A 19,847-nucleotide genomic window follows, 5' to 3' on the forward strand; every position below is an offset into this window, starting at 1 on the left:
TCAATAGTTTTTGAGTAATCCTAAAGAAACCAAGCAAAACCATAACATATTTGCTAATGTGTTATATAAATTAATACTTGCTGATTCATACTAAAATTTTACTTTTGATGAATTGCTTCAAAATTCAACACCATTCTTAACTTTAACTCAACATCAAGTTGCTAAATGGTGTTCTTCTAATTATGTACACATTTCAGGTTGTTTATTTATGATTAAAAATACATTTACAATCTTTTGTCTTGTCTGCCTTACATTCAAGTACATTTTTATATGGAAGAATATGTGAATACAAATGGATGAATGACAACTTTGTATCGCCCTCATCATGAACAGCAATGTACGCAGCAAAATCAGTGTTAATTCAACTTGCATAGTGTTAAACAACACTATTGCTCAGTGTATGTAATTCTCACAAAGTATTGATTCAACTCTCTACAAACTCTTATTTTAACACTCTTACTGTTTAACCTTGTACATTGTTGAAATTGTTTCTCAGAGTTGATCTTATCAGTGTTGATTCAACTCTGTGCAGACTTTGTAACATTTTCAATGCTGAACCTTTAGCACAGTTGAAACTGCTTCTCACAGTTCAATTGATTATATCAGTGTTGATTTGACTCTCTACAAACTCTTATTTTAACACTCTTACTGTTTAACTTTGTACACTGTTGAAATTGTTTCTGAGTTCCTCTTATCGGTGTTGATTCAACTCTTTTAAAAACTCTTATTTTAACTTTCAATTCTCAACAGTCTCTTTTTGTTAATACTCGCTGTTCGAACTTGCAAATTGTTGAAGTTATTTCTCAGAGTTGATCATATCAACTCTCTACAGCTTAAACTATGTGTAAGGTTCAACACAGTGTTAAAATATGGGTTAAAAGTTAACTTTAAAATGTTTGACTGTAAGACTTTAAAATTGCAGTTCTTGCTTTGTACAAGAGTCCGGGTGTTTAATTCTGTGTTTTTGGACATTCAGGACAGGGTTGTCAAATTGAGGTGTAGTGCTTCGCAAAGCTGGTGAGTCTTATTTTTTCTGGCAAAATGATGTTCACTGAGTGCGCCGGCTCTTCCTGGTTGGCACCTCCTGTTTCTCTCAGCAGGTGTTCTCTTTGCTGCCGTACGAGCTGGCTGTACTTGGCGTTGGCCAGCCATGTCTCACAACGCCCAAAGAACACGATTCCCGTCGTACCCAGGATGACCAGACAGGTGAGCAGGGCCAGCATGCCAAAACAGATAAGCTGACCATGAGTAACCAGAACGCCGGAGGAATGGACCGTCTCCTTCAGGGTGATCTTCAGCAGGTCTCTGTCGGGGGGTCTGAGGAGCTTGTGGAAGGCATGTGCCGGGAGGGAGTAGTGCTGAGGGGTCAGCGAGAACACTCGGTGCTCCGCGGGTCTCGCTAGGACACTAACAGCTTTGGTTTTGGACTTCGGTCTATGAGACACAGAACACGTGGGACCTGTAAACCATTTGTGGCAAATGCACTGGAAGGTTCCGTCAGTTTGACCGACACAGGTGCCCCCGTTGGCACAGGGTCTGCCGGTGCAGGGAGACAGGCTAGCTGTGTCGTTACAAGTGAAACCAGTGAAGCCATGCAGACAGGCGCACGTGAAGGCCAGGCCGTGGTTGGTGCAGTTACCACCGTTGAGGCAGGGGTTCGGTTGGCAGCTGTCAATGCTGATCTCACAGAATTCTCCAGAAAATCCAGAAGCACAAACACAGGAGGAGTTCACTGTACCATCGAGACACATACCACCGTTCTGACAAGGAGCGCTGGAAGAAAAAGCACCAAAGCACGAATAGCACAATACCACAGAGTGATGAAGTCATTATTTTGGACTGAGCGTTTATCCTCGTCTAAATCTTATTCTCCTACTGCTAACTCTGAACTGAAACTATGGTCTCTAATTGAACATTATTTTAATAGACTTCATTAATATTCAGTAACACTATTACTAATAGCAACAGTAATAGCAATATTCATTTTCAAAAAAAGCAACAGGATTTTAAAGTGCGCACATAAATACAAGTATATACATTTAAATAATAAAGTAATTAAGAATTTCAGATATTTAAAACTAAATTTTAAAATGTAACATTATTTCAAAAAGGAAAAAGAATTAGCAATATTGACATTTGAAGGTTTGCCTTCATCTTGGAAAATTTGTACATATTTTTTAAATTTTTGTGACATCAAATCAGAAACTAAAAGCAAAAACAGTTTTTAAATACAGTATTTAAAATTCTGATCATTCATCTTAAAGTGAAATTACAATCTGAATTTATTTGTTGCCAATTTATTTTTCTGTTTCATCCCTAGATGGATCAAAAGCCAGCTGGCTGTAAAAGTGATGATGATGATGATGATGATGATGATGATGTGTACACAGTAAAATCAGTCAGTTTACTTATTGAACTGATTGCCTCATTTTTTCCAAGAAAACTTAGAAAGAAACCCCAAGTTGTTTCCCCAATTTACATACAGTAGTTCAGAATAATAGTAGTAGTGTTAATAGTAATAATAGTAGTAATAATAATAGTAGTGTTATGTGACTAAAAAGATTAATCCAGGTTTTGAGTATATTTCTTATTGTTACATGGGAAACAAGGTACCAGTAGATTCAGTCGATTCTCACAAATCCAACAAGAACAAGCATTCATGATATGCACACTCTTAAGGCTATGAAATTGGGCTATTAGTTAAAAAAAAAAAAAAGTAGAAAAGGGGGTGTTCACAATAATAGTAGTGTGGCATTCAGTCAGTGAGCTCATCAATTTTGTGGAACAAACAGGTGTGAATCAGGTGTCCCCTATTTAAGGATGAAGCCAGCACCTGTTGAACATGCTTTTCTCTTTGAAAGCCTGAGGAAAATGGGATGTTCAAGACACTATTCAGAAGAACAGCGTAGTCTGATTAAAAAGTTGATTGGAGAGGGGAAAACTTATACGCAGGTGCAAAAAATTATAGGCTGTTCATCTACAATGATCTCCAATGCTTTAAAATGGACAAAAAAAACAGAGACATGTGGAAGAAAATGGAAAACAACCATCAAAATGGATAGAAGAATAACCAGAATGGCAAAAGCATTGATTAAAGCATTGATCAGCTCCAGGATGATCAAAGACAGTCTGGAGTTACCTGTAAGTGCTGTGACAGTTAGAAGACGCCTGTGTGAAGCTAATCTATTTGCAAGAATCCCCCGCAAAGTCCCTCTGTTAAATAAAAGACATGTGCAGAAGAGGTTACAATTTGCCAAAGAACACATCAACTGGCCTAAAGAGAAATGGAGGAATATTTTGTGGACTGATGAGAGTAAAATTGTTCATTTTGGGTCCAAGGGCCGCAGACAGTTTGTGAGACGACCCCCAAACTCTGAATTCAAGCCACAGTTCACAGTGAAGACAGTGAAGCATGGTGGTGCAAGCATCATGATACGGGCATGTTTCTCCTACTATGGTGTTGGGCCTATATATTGCATACCAGGTATCATGGATCAGTTTGAATATGTCAAAATACTTGAAGAGGTCATGTTGCTTTATGCTGAAGAGGACATTCAACAAGACAATGACCCCAAGCACACTAGTAAACGAGCAAAATCTTGGTTCCAAACCAAAAAAATTAATGTTTTGGAGTGGCCTGCCCAATCCCCAGACCTAAATCCAATTGAGAACTTGTGGGGTGACATCAAAACAGCTGTTTCTGAAGCAAAACCAAGAAATGTGAATGAATTGTGGAATGTTGTTAAAGAATCTTGGAGTGGAATAACAGCTGAAAGGTGCCACAAGTTGGTTGACTGCATGCCTCACAGATGTGAAGAAATCATGCAAAACTGTGGTTATACAACTAAATACTACTGAATTTAGTGATTCACAGGATTGCTATAAAAGCAGTTTGAACATAATAGTTTTGAGTTTGTAGCATCAACAGCAGATGCTACTATTATTGTGAACACCCCCTTTTCTACTTTTTTACTAATAGCCCAATTTCATAGCCTTAAGAGTGTGCATATCATGAATGCTTGGTCTTGTTGGATTTGTGAGAATCTACTGAATCTACTGGTATCTGGTATCTTGTTTCCCATGTAACAATAAGAAAGATACTCACAACCTGGATTAATCTTTTTAGTCACATAGCACTACCATGGATGCTTAGGAGAAAAGAAAAACCAAATCAAATCAATTTTATTTATATAGCGCCAAATCACAACAAACAGTTGCCCCAAGGCGCTTTATATTGTAAGGCAAGGCCATACAATAATTACGGAAAAACCCCAACGGTCAAAACGACCCCCTGTGAGCAAGCACTTGGCAACAGTGGGAAGGAAAAACTCCCTTTTAACAGGAAGAAACCTCCAGCAGAACCAGGCTCAGGGAGGGGCAGTCTTCTGCTGGGACTGGTTGGGGCTGAGGGAGAGAACCAGGAAAAAGACATGCAGTGGAGGGGAGCAGAGATCAATCACTAATGATTAAATGCAGAGTGGTGCATATACAGCAAAAAGAGAAAGAAACACTCAGTGCATCATGGGAACCCCCCAGCAGTCTAAGTCTATAGCAGCATAACTAAGGGATGGTTCAGGGTCACCTGATCCAGCCCTAACTATAAGCTTTAGCAAAAAGGAAAGTTTTAAGCCTAATCTTAAAAGTAGAGAGGGTGTCTGTCTCCCTGATCTGAATTGGGAGCTGGTTCCAGAGGAGAGGAGCCTGAAAGCTGAAGGCTCTGTCTCCCATTCTACTCTTACAAACCCTAGGAACTACAAGTAAGCCTGCAGTCTGAGAGCGAAGCGCTCTATTGGGGTGATATGGTACTATGAGGTCCCTAAGATAAGATGGGACCTGATTATTCAAAACCTTATAAGTAAGAAGAAGAATTTTAAATTCTATGCTAGAATTAACAGGAAGCCAATGAAGAGAGGCCAATATGGGTGAGATATGCTCTCTCCTTCTACTCCCCGTTAGTACTCTAGCTGCAGCATTTTGAATTAACTGAAGGCTTTTCAGGGAACTTTTAGGACAACCTGATAATAATGAATTACAATAGTCCAGCCTAGAGGAAATAAATGCATGAATTAGTTTTTCAGCATCACTCTGAGACAAGACCTTTCTAATTTTAGAGATATTGCGCAAATGCAAAAAAGCAGTCCTACATATTTGTTTAATATGCGCATTGAATGACATATCCTGATCAAAAATGACTCCAAGATTTCTCACAGTATTACTAAAGGTCAGGGTAATGCCATCCAGAGTAAGGATCTGGTTAGACACCATGTTTCTAAGATTTGTGGGGCCAAGTACAATAACTTCAGTTTTATCAGAGTTTAAAAGCAGGAAATTAGAGGTCATCCATGTCTTTATGTCTGTAAGACAATCCTGCAGTTTAGCTAATTGGTGTGTGTCTTCATGGATAGATAAAGCTGGGTATCATCTGTGTAACAATGAAAATTTAAGCAATACCGTCTAATAATACTGCCTAAAGAAAACATGTATAAAGTGAATAAAATTGGTCCTAGCACAGAACCTTGTGGAACTCCATAATTAACCTTAGTCTGTGAAGAAGATTCCCCATTTACATGAACAAATTGTAATCTATTAGATAAATACAGTCACATAGCACTACCATGGATGCTTAGGAGAAAAAAAAAAGACAGCAATGTGATTCATCTATAATATTCAAGACTGCAAAAGAAATGACCCATAAACAGAGTCGCCAGCAGGGGTCACACTCCCCTCTCGGAGGCCAAAGAAGTGCACCCGAGAACTGGATACGTTTCCTTCCAAAACATGATCTATGCTATATGAGCTCGTATCAATATTTGTAATTAGAAAAATTAAGGACACCTTGTGCTTGAGAGCAAAATTTTTATTTATTAGTCCTCAAGGGAACTGAAATGTTCCCACCAATCAGTGGAATGTGAATCAACAGGAAACACATTAATAGTTTGCAGGGGAAAACTGTTCCTGGAGAAGAAAATATATGGTTCAGGACTGCACCTGAAGAGGAAGAGGGAGGGTGAGGAAAGAAGAGGAGGAGGGGGATGATGGAATTTCATAGCCATTGAGGCTTTGGGGAGTGATGGGGCCTAATATGTGGATCCAAAGTCTCTCTTCGGCTCTTTTATTCTGTCAGTCAGCTCAGTGATCATTGGATTATAAGATTGTCCGTGGGGTGATGTTGAAAGTGTGTGACCAAGGAGGTGTGTAGAATAGCATTTTGTTGCACCGATACTGTGTTTCTTGCAGGATGTACGTGTGATTCTGTAAATAATATTGCTTCAGGTGAGTGAGAACGAAGGAAAAACACATTTCAATCAGGCCAGGATGGGAATTGCTGACATGGGCTAATCAAAGTTGTGTTTTCTTTTTTTTTCAGTTTAATTAATTTGTTTTCCTTTTGTGGTATTACCAGCACAAAGAATAAGCCCGGTGAGGTCACACTTTACATGCTAGTGTCATCTTCAAGTTTCCCAGTAGCTGACATGAGGGGAAAAATTAAGTGTGAAAATGTTAAAAGTTAGAGCGCAGCCTCCTGTCCTGGACACCAGCATGGAATTCCAAAATCTCCTGTATAGTTGTACTGTCAAGTGTGACGGTAGAATAGCCCAAGCAGAGGGGTCACCCCTTTGAGTCTGGTCTGCTTGAGGTTTCTTCCTCAAATCATCAGAGGGAATTTTTCCTTACTTGTGTGAAGCACCTTGAGCAAGCTTTGTTGTGATTTGCCGCTACATAAATGAAATAAACTGAATCGAATTGAATAGAGTCTAAAGCTTAGGACCAAACATGATGCGCAACTAAAAGAGCCGCAGCAGTTCAGCTTATGATTAAATTTACATGAAATAACATCAGTTTAAAACCCATATTTATCTGCACTCTACGCTGTGCTGGAGGCAGCATTGTGAAGGTGTTACATAATGAAACCTGATGTTTTATTCACTATGAACGCTGTGATCTATTTTGATTTTTCACGGTGTTGTGAAGCAGCACAGCACAAAAGTTAGAATTCACAACAAAGCCTGGTTCCAGCAAAGAATCCCATTCATTCATTTAGTGTGCTCAGGTTTGACTCGGATTCATGCCACACAAAGCTTTTATTTAAAAACACAGGGTGCAGAGCAAGTCGAAAAACAAACTAACCTCTGCGAACACGTGTCAGCTGTATACAGTACACGCTCGCAACAGTCTGGGGGGTTTCAATTAACTGTCTCAGTGACAAATGTTGACCAACTTTTATCTACAATCCACAAATTTAGATGCATCCTTTAATTAAGGCTTGAGGTGTTACTTTTTATCTCCAAACATGCATTCTCATGCATACTGACAACAAATCTGAGATCGTATAAAATAAATGTATATCACTGAATATATTACTGTTTGTGAAGATTTACACGCAGTCCTCTGAGTAATGGGTCAATCAACTACTCAAATCCTTTCTGCTTACACTGCATCTGGAAAGTATTCACAGCGCTTAACTTTTTTCCACATTTTGTTATGTTACAGCCTTATTCCAAAATGGAGTTTATTACTTTTTTCCCTCAAAATTCTACTCACAACACCCCATAATGACAACATGAAAAAAGTTTTTTTGTTTGTTTGTTTTGCAAACTTATTACAAATAAAAAACTACAAAATAACACATACATAAGTATTCACACCCTTTTGTGCAATACTTTGTTGATGCACTTTTGAAATTACAGCCTCAAGTCTTCTGGAATATGATGCCACAAGCTTGGTGCACCTATCTTTGGACAGTGCTGTCCATTCCTCTTTGCAACACCTCTCAAGCTCCATCAGGTTGGATGGGGAGCGTCGGTGCACAGCCATGTTCAGATCTCTCCAGAGATGTTCAATTGTTTTCAGGTCTGATCTCTGGCTGGGCCACTCAAGGACATTCACAGAGTGGTCCTGAAGCCACTCCTTTGATAGCTTGGCTGTGTGCTTAGGGTCATTGTCCTGCTGAAAGATGAGCCGTCGCCCCAGTCTGAGATCAAGAGCGCTCTGGAGCAGGTTTTCATCCAGGATGTCTCTGTACTTTCCTGCATTTATCTTTCCCTCAACCCTGAATAGTCTCCCAGTTCCTGCTGCTGAAAAACATCCCCACAGCATGATGCTTCACTGTAGGGATGGTGCCTGGTTTCCTCAAAACAGCCTGGCATTCATGTCAAGTTCAATCTTTAGGCACCTTAACACAGCACACAGTTAACTCCTACATTGCCGTGCAATTTGTTGTGCCAATGTGACCCACTTTGTGCCGCTGGATGCCACGTTATATTAAATAATTATTTTATAGTAGATTAATCATTTGCTCCCAGAGCTTGGTAGATAAAACCACCTCTAATTGCTTCCGGAATCACAGAGGAATTTTCTACAGCAGCTTTTTTCGTGTGCTTCATGATGTGGGGAATGCATTTGGAATCATCTCAAAGGTAATTATTTATAATAATTATTGTAATGGCTTGGTAAAACAGTTGCATTTTCATTCCTTCTGATGAGTATCTGTAAAATTATGCTTATTATAGATTTAACGTCATCATCACCGTTCAGATGAGCTGCACTGTGTTGCGTTGATGAATTGACTCGCAATATTTTTGAATAGGTTGCGCAATGTTCACGTGTAGTTCACAAATTAAATGTGTGACGGAGATTTTGAACATTTCAAAATTTTCATTGCACATAGTTTACAACACATTTACAAAGAGTTTACTCTCTGGGATGTCAGATTGCTTGCCAGCGCAGGGATCAAATTTGTGCAAGTGTCAAAGTACCTTTTGTCTCATCAGACCAGAGAATTTTGTCTCTCGTGATCGGAGAGTCTTTCAGGTGCCTTTTAGCAAACTCCAGGTGGGCTGTCATGTGCCTTTTACTAAGGAGAAGCTTCCGTCTGCCCATTCTACTATACAGGCCTGATTGGTGTATTGCTGCAGAGATGGTTGACCTTCTGGAAGGTTCTCCTCTCTCCAAAGATGAATGCTGGAGCTCTGACAGAGTGACCATCAAGATCTTGGTCACCTCCCTGACTAAGGCCCTTCTCCCTGATTGCTCAGTTTAGACATGCGGTCAGCTCTAGGAAGAGTCCTGGTGGATACAGACTTCTTCCATTTACCAATGACGGAGGCCACTGTGCTCACTGAGACCTTCAAAGCAGCAGAAATGTTTCTGTGCCCTTCACCAGATTTGTGCCTTGAAACAGTCCTGTCTCTGAGGTCTTCAGACGATTCCTTTGACTTTATGCTTGGTTTGTGCTCTGACATGCACTGTCAACTGTGGGACCTTATATGTAGACAGGTGTGTGCCTTTCTAAATCGTGTCCAATCAGCTGAATTTACTCCGGGTGGACTCCGATTAAACTGTGGAAACATCTCAAGGACGATCAGTAGAAACAGGATACACCTGAGCTCAAATTTGAGCTTCATGGCAAAGGCTGTGAATACTTATGTACATGTGATTTCTTAGTTTTTACTATTATTTTTTAACAATTAATTTTTTATAAATTAAATTTTTAATACATTTGCAAAAATCTAAAAAAAAATGTCATTATGGGATACTGTGTGTAGAGTTATGAGGAAAATTGGGATGGGAGTGGGTGTTTTTCTTCTGCAGGCCTCCCATCTTGTGCACCAGCATGGACTCCCAAAATTTCCTGTATAATTTCCTGTATTGTCTATTGTGTCGATAGCATGGCCCAAGCAGAGGGTCACCTCTTTAAGTCTGGTCTGCTTGAAGTTTCTTCCTCAAATCATCAGAGGGAGTTTTTCCTTACCACTGCCACCTGTGTGCTTGCTCTAGAGCAGGGGTGGCCAAGTTCGGTACTCGAGAGCCACATTCCTGACACTCTTAGTTGTCTCCCTGTTCCAACACACCTGAATCCAATGAAAGGCTCATTAAAAGTCTGCTAACGAGTCTTTCATTGGATTCAGGTGTGTTGAAGCAGGGAGACAACTAAGAGTGTCAGGAATGTGGCTCTCGAGGACCGAACTTGGCCACCCCTGCTCTAGGGGTTGGTAAAGTTAGACCTTACTTGTGTGAAGCGGCTTGAGGCAACTTTGTTGTGATTTGGCGCTATACAAATGAAAGTAAATTAAACTGAGACTGAAATTAATTTCATCCATTTTGGAATAAGACTGTAACATAAAATGTGGACAAAGTGAAGCGCTGTGAATACTTTCTGGATGCACCGTATACGGTTGCAACAAAAAATAAATTGGCTAATTGCTCAATCTCCAAATTACATCGACAGGAAAACTGATGATGATGTTGGGTCGGATCACCCTGACATAAAGTATGTACCTGTTTGTGGCACAGCGTGCTGTGTTCAGGTGGCAGTCCTCTCCGCTGTAGCCGTGGGGGCAGACACACAGGTATCCCCCTTCCCCTGTTTCAACACAGGTGGCATTTCCAGAGCACGGCTTGGATGAGCAAAGGCGGGTGTCTGTAGAGGGAAGGGAAAAAAAAGCTCACATGCTGATTTTAGATCTCGAGTCATCTCTTCCCCTCTCGCTCTGTTTTTCACTCTGTGCTTTGTTTCAGCGTCTCATTCACACCACACGCCCACAGTGCCATGTCACCCCAAACAATAGTGAGAACAGAACCTGAACACATCACGCATGAAAGCGACTGAGAAAGTTCTCTAACTCATGCTCAAAGCGCTTTACAGTAGCAGTGCAGATTTGGACAAAAGTGGTATTTTCAGAATGTTGACAAAATGCAATCATGAAATGAAAGCGTTTCCACTGAGTGATGGAATGCAGCTGCTGGATTTTGTCCTCTCGTGAAAACTGTCATTCCAGGGAGATTATCGTGAGTCCAGGGACAAATCTGGGGGGCTGTTGGGTCACGAGGCAAAAATTCACAGGAGCCCCTTCAACCAGAGTAGATTACCACTATGTTATAGGCGTACTGCAGCTCTATGTCTTTTATCGTCAGTCATCATGTTGTTAGCTCTATGTTTTTTGCCATCTCTCCTCTCCTTTTTCTACCCTGGGCACCAGAGGACTTTTGTCTTTTTGACATAATGGCATATAGCCTATTACAGTATTGACTTGAGTATAAGGTGGCACTGAAGTGCTTTTTGAAGACCAAATCTGGAGGGAAACCACCATACTGTCTGTTGATATAGTCACAGATTTTAAGTGGAGCTTCTATCTCCACCAGGACTGGCTGACTGAGGAAGAGCTCCCGAGAATTAACGCACAGGCAATTTTTTTTTTTTTTTTTGTAATATTAACAGATAAACACTCCAGTAACCATATGACAATAGTATCACTTTTAAAAAAATGCAAGTTGTAGAAAATTCTCCTCTTAAGTAGGACGCCCCCTATGGGTCATTGTCACCCCTAGCATTTGTCTAAGCAATGGGCGGCTTTGGTTGTAGTTTAAAGTTTGTTAGCCCTCTGGGGCCACCTACTGTCTCAGGGCCCCAAGCAGTTGCCTTGCTTGCCTGCTGGGAAGCAAAGCCTCTGAGTAAGTCCTGTTAAATATTGCCATTTTGTTGTTTTTCCAAATTCAATATTTCCGTAATGTTATCTTTTATAAGGTTTAATAAGCTCTCCATCTCTTCCTCTGTCAACATGTAACATGTCATGTGACCTGTAAAGTGGAAAAAGTGTTTCCATTGCAGTCTTGAGAAATAAGGTTTTTGTATCACCTGAAAAAACACTTCATGCAAGTGTACAGACTTTTTTGCTATACTTGAGAAGGGGATTTTTTTTTCCTGAAGTATTCATGCTTCCATTAACCATATTTTCAATTTGCTACTTCATATTGCACAATTTGGACAGTAAAGAAAACCCGCACACACACACACACACATGCACACTGATGTCAGTGTGCTGCCATGCAAGGTGCTCAACTGCACACCAACAACAATTTGGCAATTAAGGACCTGGCTCAAGGGCAGTTTTTCCCCTGTTTGATTAAGAAATTGAACCTATGACCCTCTGGTCACCAGACCACTTCACTAATCTTTTGGCCTCCAAATCCCCATAAATGTTCTGAAAGTCCTATAATTCTGTCTGTGAATGGTGCACATATCTTGCTTTAAGCAGCATATAGGACTTTGTTTAGGCTTCCGCAAGAAAGCAGAATGATTAGCAATTAACACAAAGCAGAAGATATGTATTGATTTGGGGCACTAATGATTGGCACTGCAGCATGCAAAATGCAACAATGAAAATATATGGTTTGAGATGTGAAAATGGCATTTTTGGGATCCATCAGCTCTGTGTTTGTGTATTGTTGTCTGACAACTTTTATCTCTGTGATAAATAGACCCAGTGACATATTAACTTGCTGAAAAGATGAAAATTGTGACTCTTTCAAAGGCAAACACGGAATCTGATTGACTGAAGTGGTTTACACTTTATACTTCCCCTTTAATGTCTTGAAAAAGAACCCGCTTCATGCAACACTTGATGTGATAACACTACATGCCAGATAACAGTAGTTTATACCAGCATATCATCAGCATATAGGTTGAGCTTTCACGGTTGTAAATAACCTTGTGTTTCCCTCTTATTACATCTACTTCTCTGAGAAGCTGAATGAGGAATTGGAGTGTCTGGGTTTGAGATTGTCCCGGATCAAGGCTAAGACACAGGCTTTCAATGACTTCTTGAAGTTGCTTATCAAAGTGTCTGTAACTTGTAGAGACGTTCACTAATCTTGGCAGTGGCATTCATGTCTCTGGGTCATTGTCCATTGAGAAAGAGAGACTCCTGGGAAGACCTTATGAGGTCATGAGGGTGCTGGACAGAAGCCTTTCATGAAGCTGAGTCCATTGCAGGAAGATGACGGTCCAAGTTTTAGGGTCCCGGTTCTTCTTGTCTTACTGTATGGTTGTGAGACTTGGATGCTGAACAGTAACATAAGGCAACAAGTAGATGTAATTGGTACAAGGTCTCTTTGGAGGATCCTTGGGTACCGCTGGAATGACTATGTCGACCAAGGAAGATCACTTGGATTGTGAGAGAACACCGTGATATTTTGACCATTTGGCAAAATTGCCTAAACATGTTCAGCATGCATGTGCCTCAGTTTTGTGGACCTCAGCAACTGAAGAAGGCCATGCAGACGCCCACGTATTAGCTTGCCGTGTCAGATAGAAGATTACTTTCGAAAAGTGTGCATGGACCAGTTGTCTGCCCGGCTTGAGGTCTTGAGTAGTTGTGCTGTACCAGCATGTGCTCCCAGTTTTGATTTGACTCATTCTGAGCTATGCCTCTAATAAAAAGCAGTAGATGATTACATCCTTCACTCTGTGGTGTCCTGACTGCCCACGTGCAGCACGGTGACTCACAGCGCATCAGCAAGGGAATGAGACTCACCTTGGTCACACAGGCTACCCACCCAGCCCTCCTCGCAGTTACACTGCCACGCTTTCTCACAGGTGCCGTGCAAACATCCAGGGAAGGGCACGCACTGCTCACAGCTCTCTCCTTGCCACCCTGGTTTGCACCTACACAAGAAAAAAATTAAATAAAATATCAGCAATTCTGAGCTATTAATATACCATCCACAATAAATGTTTTGGAGTCATGCACACCTCTCCTTCACAACACTACATTTTAACACAAAGCAAATGCCCACAAATGGAACAAAACAACAGGATTAGAATCTCTGAGGGAAAATCTTATTTATGGAATTAAGGAGGGAGAAGCTCAGAAAGCCTCTCCAGACAGGAGGATGTTTTCTCTACCTGCACTTCCCTGGTCTCTCACAAAATCCATTTTCTGTTTTGCACCCTGCTCTGCATTCCCACCCTTTGAGAAACGGAATATTAAAAAAAAGACACAGAAAAGACATGAAATATTTATTCACTCTGCTTGCGCACAATGTCAGTTTTTTAGTGGATTATAAAAATAGATTACCTCTGGCGATGCCCGTCACGATCAGAATGAACAGCGCCGCTGTGAGACGCATCGTCGTTTCCACTAAAAGCGTCTTTGACCTGCAAAATAATAATAATAATAATAATAAAAAAACATAAACGCGCTTAAGTCACTAAAAGAATTTCTTTTTCGGCGGGGAAAAAATAATAGCTGAAAAGTTCCTCTATGAAAACATCCGGGCTGCAGGAGATTCAGCAGGGACGCTTCACAAAGGGGGGAAAAACACCCGTCGGTTGTGTGCAGAGTGAGATTGTATTTGAATAGAACATCGGCAGAAGTCGCGGGGGCGCACGTTTGGAATAATAAAGCACGCGCACTCACAGCAAGTGGGAATAACGCGCAACAACCGTGCGCACCAGAACCAAAGGTATCCATTACGCACGAGGTTGCAATAAAAAAAATGAAAGAAAGGAAAAGCTTAAAATTGTGGCAACATTTTCCATAAGGAAAGGCACATTAAATAAGATAAAGAGCCGTGCGTTTAGTTGTCTTACTTATGTTGCGGCTGCGTTATGAATCCACGCGGCTGAGGTCATATCTGATGGATCGCCCTGACCTTTTCTTTATTTCTTTCTTATTTTTTATTCTTTCTTTTGTTAAACTGTTATTTAATCCGGTCCACGACGCGCTCCCGGAGACGACACTCCACCAGCTGTGCAGATGTCCGGCTGCTGGAGGAACCTGGAGGATTTTGGTGGGACTTGCGCATCGTGCAGCAGCGTCCCAGCGCAACACGCTCCTCCCACCTGATGACAAAGAATCTGTGCAGCAGCACGGACCCCTGGAGGGAAGTTGTAAAGAGGAATGGCGTGCGCGTCTGTTCGTGTGTGTTTAAACTGTGTTTAAATAATGACAATAATAATAATAATAATAACTTTATGGAAACTGCATGTGCAGGGAATTACTGCACACCGCAGCATGTGCACAGTGCTGGTATTGTTTTTGGTCCTGTGTGCCTGTCAGTGTGGTAACAATATAACAAAAGAGTCAGCCAAAGTCAATGGCAAACACCAAGGCCAAAGGTCTGAAGCGATGCTGACATGGGATGTTTAGAATGGCAATTTCAAGGAGTACTATGATGTGGTGGACATTCAACACGCCATGGACATAATTCACCATACCCAGTGTGCTTCCTGTTTAGTATGTGGTAACACGCCCAGATGTGCGAAGCACACACCAAATTGTTGCCACTGGTGGTTAGAGTGTGTCCTCTGATCTGCAGGTGTTAACACGCTGAGGTGTGCATATTGATGTTTCCTGTCTCGGCCCCTGCAGGGGTAATTGGTAGTGTGTATTCCTGCTATGCATAAAACAAGCTGTCTTGGATATTGATGTTTCCTGTCTCTGCCCCTGTGTGGGTGATTGGAAATGTGTATTTCTGCTGTGCATATAACAAGCTGTCTTGGCCACCTGTTGTGCTTTTCCCTATCAGAACTCCTGTGAGGTTAATGGGTGAGGGTGACCTGTTAAAAATTTTCTGTGAATTGTGTGAAAAGGGAGAAATAAAGTGGCATGATGATGCATTTTCAGAATGGGAAATTGCTGCTCCTTCTTTCAGTTATTACAATTTCCACAATGAATTTGTATATTACCTTTCTATTGTCCACTGACCTTTACAGATTGATTTGATTTGGCCTCAGTCCCCGTCGCGGCAGTAGGATGAGCAGAGGATATCTCAAAGCCAGCCAAAGTAGGAGGCAGGAGGTGGAGCCGATCCCCACAGCAGTCAGGGACCAATCAGTGGTGGTGGGGCGGTGGAGGGAGGGTCAGGCGGAGAACTGGAAATAGGGATAGGTGAGTAAGAAAATGCAGCTTGCCTGCATTCTTTTGGTTTGTGGTGATGATTATTAGTAACATCTTCTTAGTATTAAGGTCGCTGGAGTCAATTAGCTGATTCTGAGAGACTGAACTGCAAGTCTTCTGATAGAATGTATGCTGCACTGCATTTCTATCCACATTAACAAAAAAGCTCACAGTCATTTGCTGTTTCTCAAAGAGCTTTAGATTTGATTTAGTCACAAAGTTAACCTTGTATGGGACCAATTACTATTAAAGGTGTTTCTGATATACCCACATAACAGGCACTGCAGTGGTATAAATGGATAATGCACTTGCCTCCCAAACAGAGGGTGCCTGGTTCAAAGCTACATGTTCCCCATTCTCAGGTTTCTACTGGTCACATGACCTGTGACCATTAAAGGTCAAAGTCATTTTCCGTTTGAGGAACTGGTAATGACACACCTATGGTTATTATGAAACACTTGTATGAAGTCATATATCACATTACCTCCCCTAATTGGATGAAGTGGCCATAGCAAGTGAATGAATGAATATCACATTCACACATCACATTATACCAATCAGTAAATCACTTGTAATCAAATTTGATGAGCAGCCTTATGATAACACATCCTAAAACATGATACTGCAGTATTATGTGCACACACAGATGTCCTCCGATCTCTTTCATTTCCTTGAATATTCCTCCATAAATACTAAATGTATCCTGACAGCTTGTCCTAAAATAAAGTGCAGATGTTCTGGTTATCCCACACAGACTTAAAAAAAATCCCCAGAGAGGAATTCAGACTCACCTTCTTCCCATGTGAAATGATTTTTGAAAGACAGTGCCTACCTGCCATACATAATAATGTCCTTTCTATTCTTAGTCCATTTACTGGTGTCTGCAGCCTCGTCTTACCCTCCACAAGGGCATGAAAGATATTTTCCTTCACAGCAAGGATAAGGCTTAGTCCAGAGACATAATTATGAGCTTCACTTCCCTCAGACAAATTAGATCTGTAAAAAAAAAATAGATTTTTGAATCTGCTGGCCAAGCGTGACAGGAAATCTACTGCTCTGTTACTTTTCTCCCCTTATAGTCTATCATGATACATTGGACTGTAAAACTATTTGATTCACTAATGTTTCACTGACATAAAACCTGAGTCTGCACAGCAGAGGTGTATATATATATATATATATATATATATATATATATATATATATATATATATATACACACGTTCTGGTCCATTTGATTTGGGGTAATCAAGCCAGGTTCCCACATATTCCAGCACCCTAGTATGAGTGATGTGCAATTGCGTCTTGAGTTTTTCTTACCCCTTTGAATTGGATACACCCAGCTGTGGTAAGGTTGATACTTTTGGGTGGAGCAGACAATTTTTAAGGCACTTTTTCTAGCCCCTTTTGTCATTTTTAGGAGCTGAGCAGTACAATCCTAAAGAGGGCTTCTCAGACACCCACACGGCTGCCCAATCCATCTGCTGCTCCTGTCAGATGAAGACGGCCCGAGCCGCCTACACGCAGGTTCAGGACAATGGCTTCCAGTAATCCACACCCGCTGCCTCTACAATCCCCAATCGTTACAGGTCTTGGGAAAGCAGGAAAGTCTTAGGGGGGTAGATTTGTTCACAGAATTTTAAGTGACTTGCTCTGTATCTGCCTCGCTGTCTCGTTTGTCCATTCAGGACGGACTGCAGCTTGTGGAGAAATGCAAGAGTTAGTAAGTAAGTAAGTCAGTTATTTATATAGTACTTATCTGTGAAGCATAAAGACAGAAGACGAGCATTCTAGAGTCTTGGTGCGACTGCTTGAAACGATCGATCCCCTTGAGTTTTAAAACAAGTGTTCAGGACCAACAGCAACCTCTGACCGGATGACCTAAGAGCCCAGGAAGAAGAAAAAGGTTTCACCAGGTCGGTTATGTATTGGGGAGTTTGTCAGTGTAGATCCTAAGAGTTAAAACTAAAAATTTTTAAAATGAGTAAATGAAATCTACTGGTAGCCAATGAAAAAGAGGCCAAAACTGGAGACAAGTATTCATGAAAGCGTGAACAATCGTCTCCAGTTCAACCTTTGACACCAGCAGTCTGTGTTCAAAAAACAATTTCGATCTAGTTGCTTGGAATGATGCTCGAGGGACATTGGACTGTCAAACACAACACCCAGATTCCTACGATTCAACTAAACAGAGGAGCCTAAGAAGCTAATATGTCAAGAGATGCCAGGAAATTTTTATTTTATTTATGTATTTGAATTTTTTTTAATTCATTTTTAATTATTTATTCAATTTTATGTTGATTTGTTTTATGTAAGGAGCCTTGAGACGGCTTTTGCTGTGATTTGGCGCATTATAAGTTAATTAAATTAGGAAACAGACAAGAGTTTGGCCAAAGGATTTCCTTTGGGACTTTCCCTGGGGTTTACTCCCAAAGCCTTTCCTCACTCAGTACTGCTTTCACCAAAAGGCAGTGGAGGTTGGAACTCAGAGAGTTTTCAGTCTCCTAGAAGGGCTGCCATTCCCTGTCTGCCCTTCATCACAAACAAAAAAAATATATCATAACTCACATATATTATCACTCACTTGATTGTGCCCATTAAATGTATTTCATGTAATTTAATATAATTTCAGGTGGGCGTTTAACCAGCATTCTTCAAAAAAGGCGGTGGGCTGATGCTTGGCCCTGGCCCTCTGATGGGTAAATTATATATATATATATATATATATATATATATATATATATATATATATATATATATAAACCACGGGTGATGAGTAGGCCAAGCAAGTAGGCCTAAAGCCCCTTTCACACCGGGCCCACTTCGAGTTGCATCTGACTGGTAGGAAGTATGTATTGATGGCTTGGATCTTATTCCTGTTAAACTAAACATTCCATTTTAATACAGTAATTAAGTTAAGGTAATTCAAACTTTGAAAAAAGTTATAGTCACTCATTTCCATTAATTAAACAAACTCAAAAATGAAATGTCATAACAACTCGGTTCCTTTAAGTGCATTTAAAGTTTTGGGGCATTTAAGCGTTGGTGATGTATCTCCAGTGCATTCCACTCACTCGTTTTAATTGAGTTTATGTAACGGAGGCCAGGAGGTCTGAGAGTCTGGCTTCAGACAGGGTGAGCAATACTTCATTAAGTTATTTCTTAATTCTAGCTGATATGGGTGTTGGCTCTGGTTATTGGCATAATATTAACACGTGTTAAATGTAACTGTTGATACTCAAATCCACTAAACTGCCAGAATGAAACACTTGCACATAAGTGTCTGTGTGTGAAGTTCTCCAGTGTGGAAGGAGTAGTAATATGTCTGCACCACTACACCTACTGTGGTGATGTCAGAGTGCCAAGATGACACTGAAGCCAACCTGTAGTGGGAGAAGCAAGCTAGTTACCCAGGTGCCACGTTCAACCCAACTCTGGATGTGCGCAAAGTGTAGGTGTGTATTAGCACGAAGTAACGTCCGACTGATATATCGATATCAGTCTTTCACGAACATAGCAGTATTGTATGTTGTCGATGTCTCCCCCCCATCTTTTTTGCCTATATGAAAACTTGTTTTACAGGGGGCAACAAAACCCATCAAGAAAAAATGCGTTGGCTGCTGGAAATGGTGCCATTACATAGTTTGTCAAGCAGACAGCACTCAAGCTGCCAAGCATCACTGGGACCCCATCACCCCTTGGTCACATTAGTTTTAGTCGGAGGCAAAGTGACCAGGTGCCATTCATTTTCAGAGGGGGCCTTTACAGCAACACGAGGCAAGTGGTCACTATTCCGCCATATAGGTGGAGCCGAAATAGACGAGAAGTCTGCAGTCTGTTTTAGGCAAATGCTGAGCAACATGACATGGTGACTACCAATCCGAGTGACAGCACGTTGGTTGGTTGATTGACTATATTTATAGTTATTGATGGACAAAGTTTGTTTTTAAGTGCATAACCTGTAAAGGTGTAATTCTTCTTCCACAGTCTTTTAGATGGACGGTGTCTGTCTTGATTCCTGGGTGTAAATTTTAAAATCTTGCTTGTTTCCAGGCCCAAGTATCTGCTGAATTGTGACAGTTTGAAGCAGGAACAGGAGTTCTTCAAAGAACAGACCAACAACTTGGAGAAAGAGAAGAGAGTGCTGTGACACTTTTCCATATTTCT

General features: G+C 40.9%; 1 protein-coding gene across 2 annotated transcripts; it reads right to left on the bottom strand.

Annotated features, from left to right (window-relative positions):
• Positions 1 to 424: 424 nt before the first annotated feature.
• On the bottom strand, positions 425 to 14,596 carry LOC117500651 (protein delta homolog 1). 2 transcript variants are annotated; one of them, XR_004557817.1, is made up of 7 exons: positions 14,372 to 14,596; positions 13,857 to 13,936; positions 13,685 to 13,748; positions 13,314 to 13,444; positions 10,279 to 10,420; positions 619 to 1,773; positions 425 to 524 (listed from the first exon to the last, which is right to left on the bottom strand). XR_004557817.1 is itself a non-coding variant. In XM_034159403.1 (6 exons), the coding sequence occupies exons 2-6, from the start codon at positions 13,906 to 13,908 to the stop codon at positions 987 to 989; spliced, it is 1,176 nt and encodes a 391-aa protein (XP_034015294.1). In that variant the 5' UTR covers positions 13,909 to 13,936; positions 14,372 to 14,596; the 3' UTR covers positions 540 to 986. The 2 variants fall into 2 exon arrangements, 1 of the variants encoding a protein (XP_034015294.1); XM_034159403.1 differs by lacking the exon at positions 425 to 524 and having other exon boundaries at positions 540 to 1,773.
• Between the last annotated feature and the right edge of the window lie 5,251 nt (positions 14,597 to 19,847).

The sequence above is a fragment of the Thalassophryne amazonica genome, chromosome 19, assembly GCF_902500255.1.
Source record: "Thalassophryne amazonica chromosome 19, fThaAma1.1, whole genome shotgun sequence".
Taxonomy (NCBI): Eukaryota; Metazoa; Chordata; class Actinopteri; order Batrachoidiformes; family Batrachoididae; genus Thalassophryne; species Thalassophryne amazonica.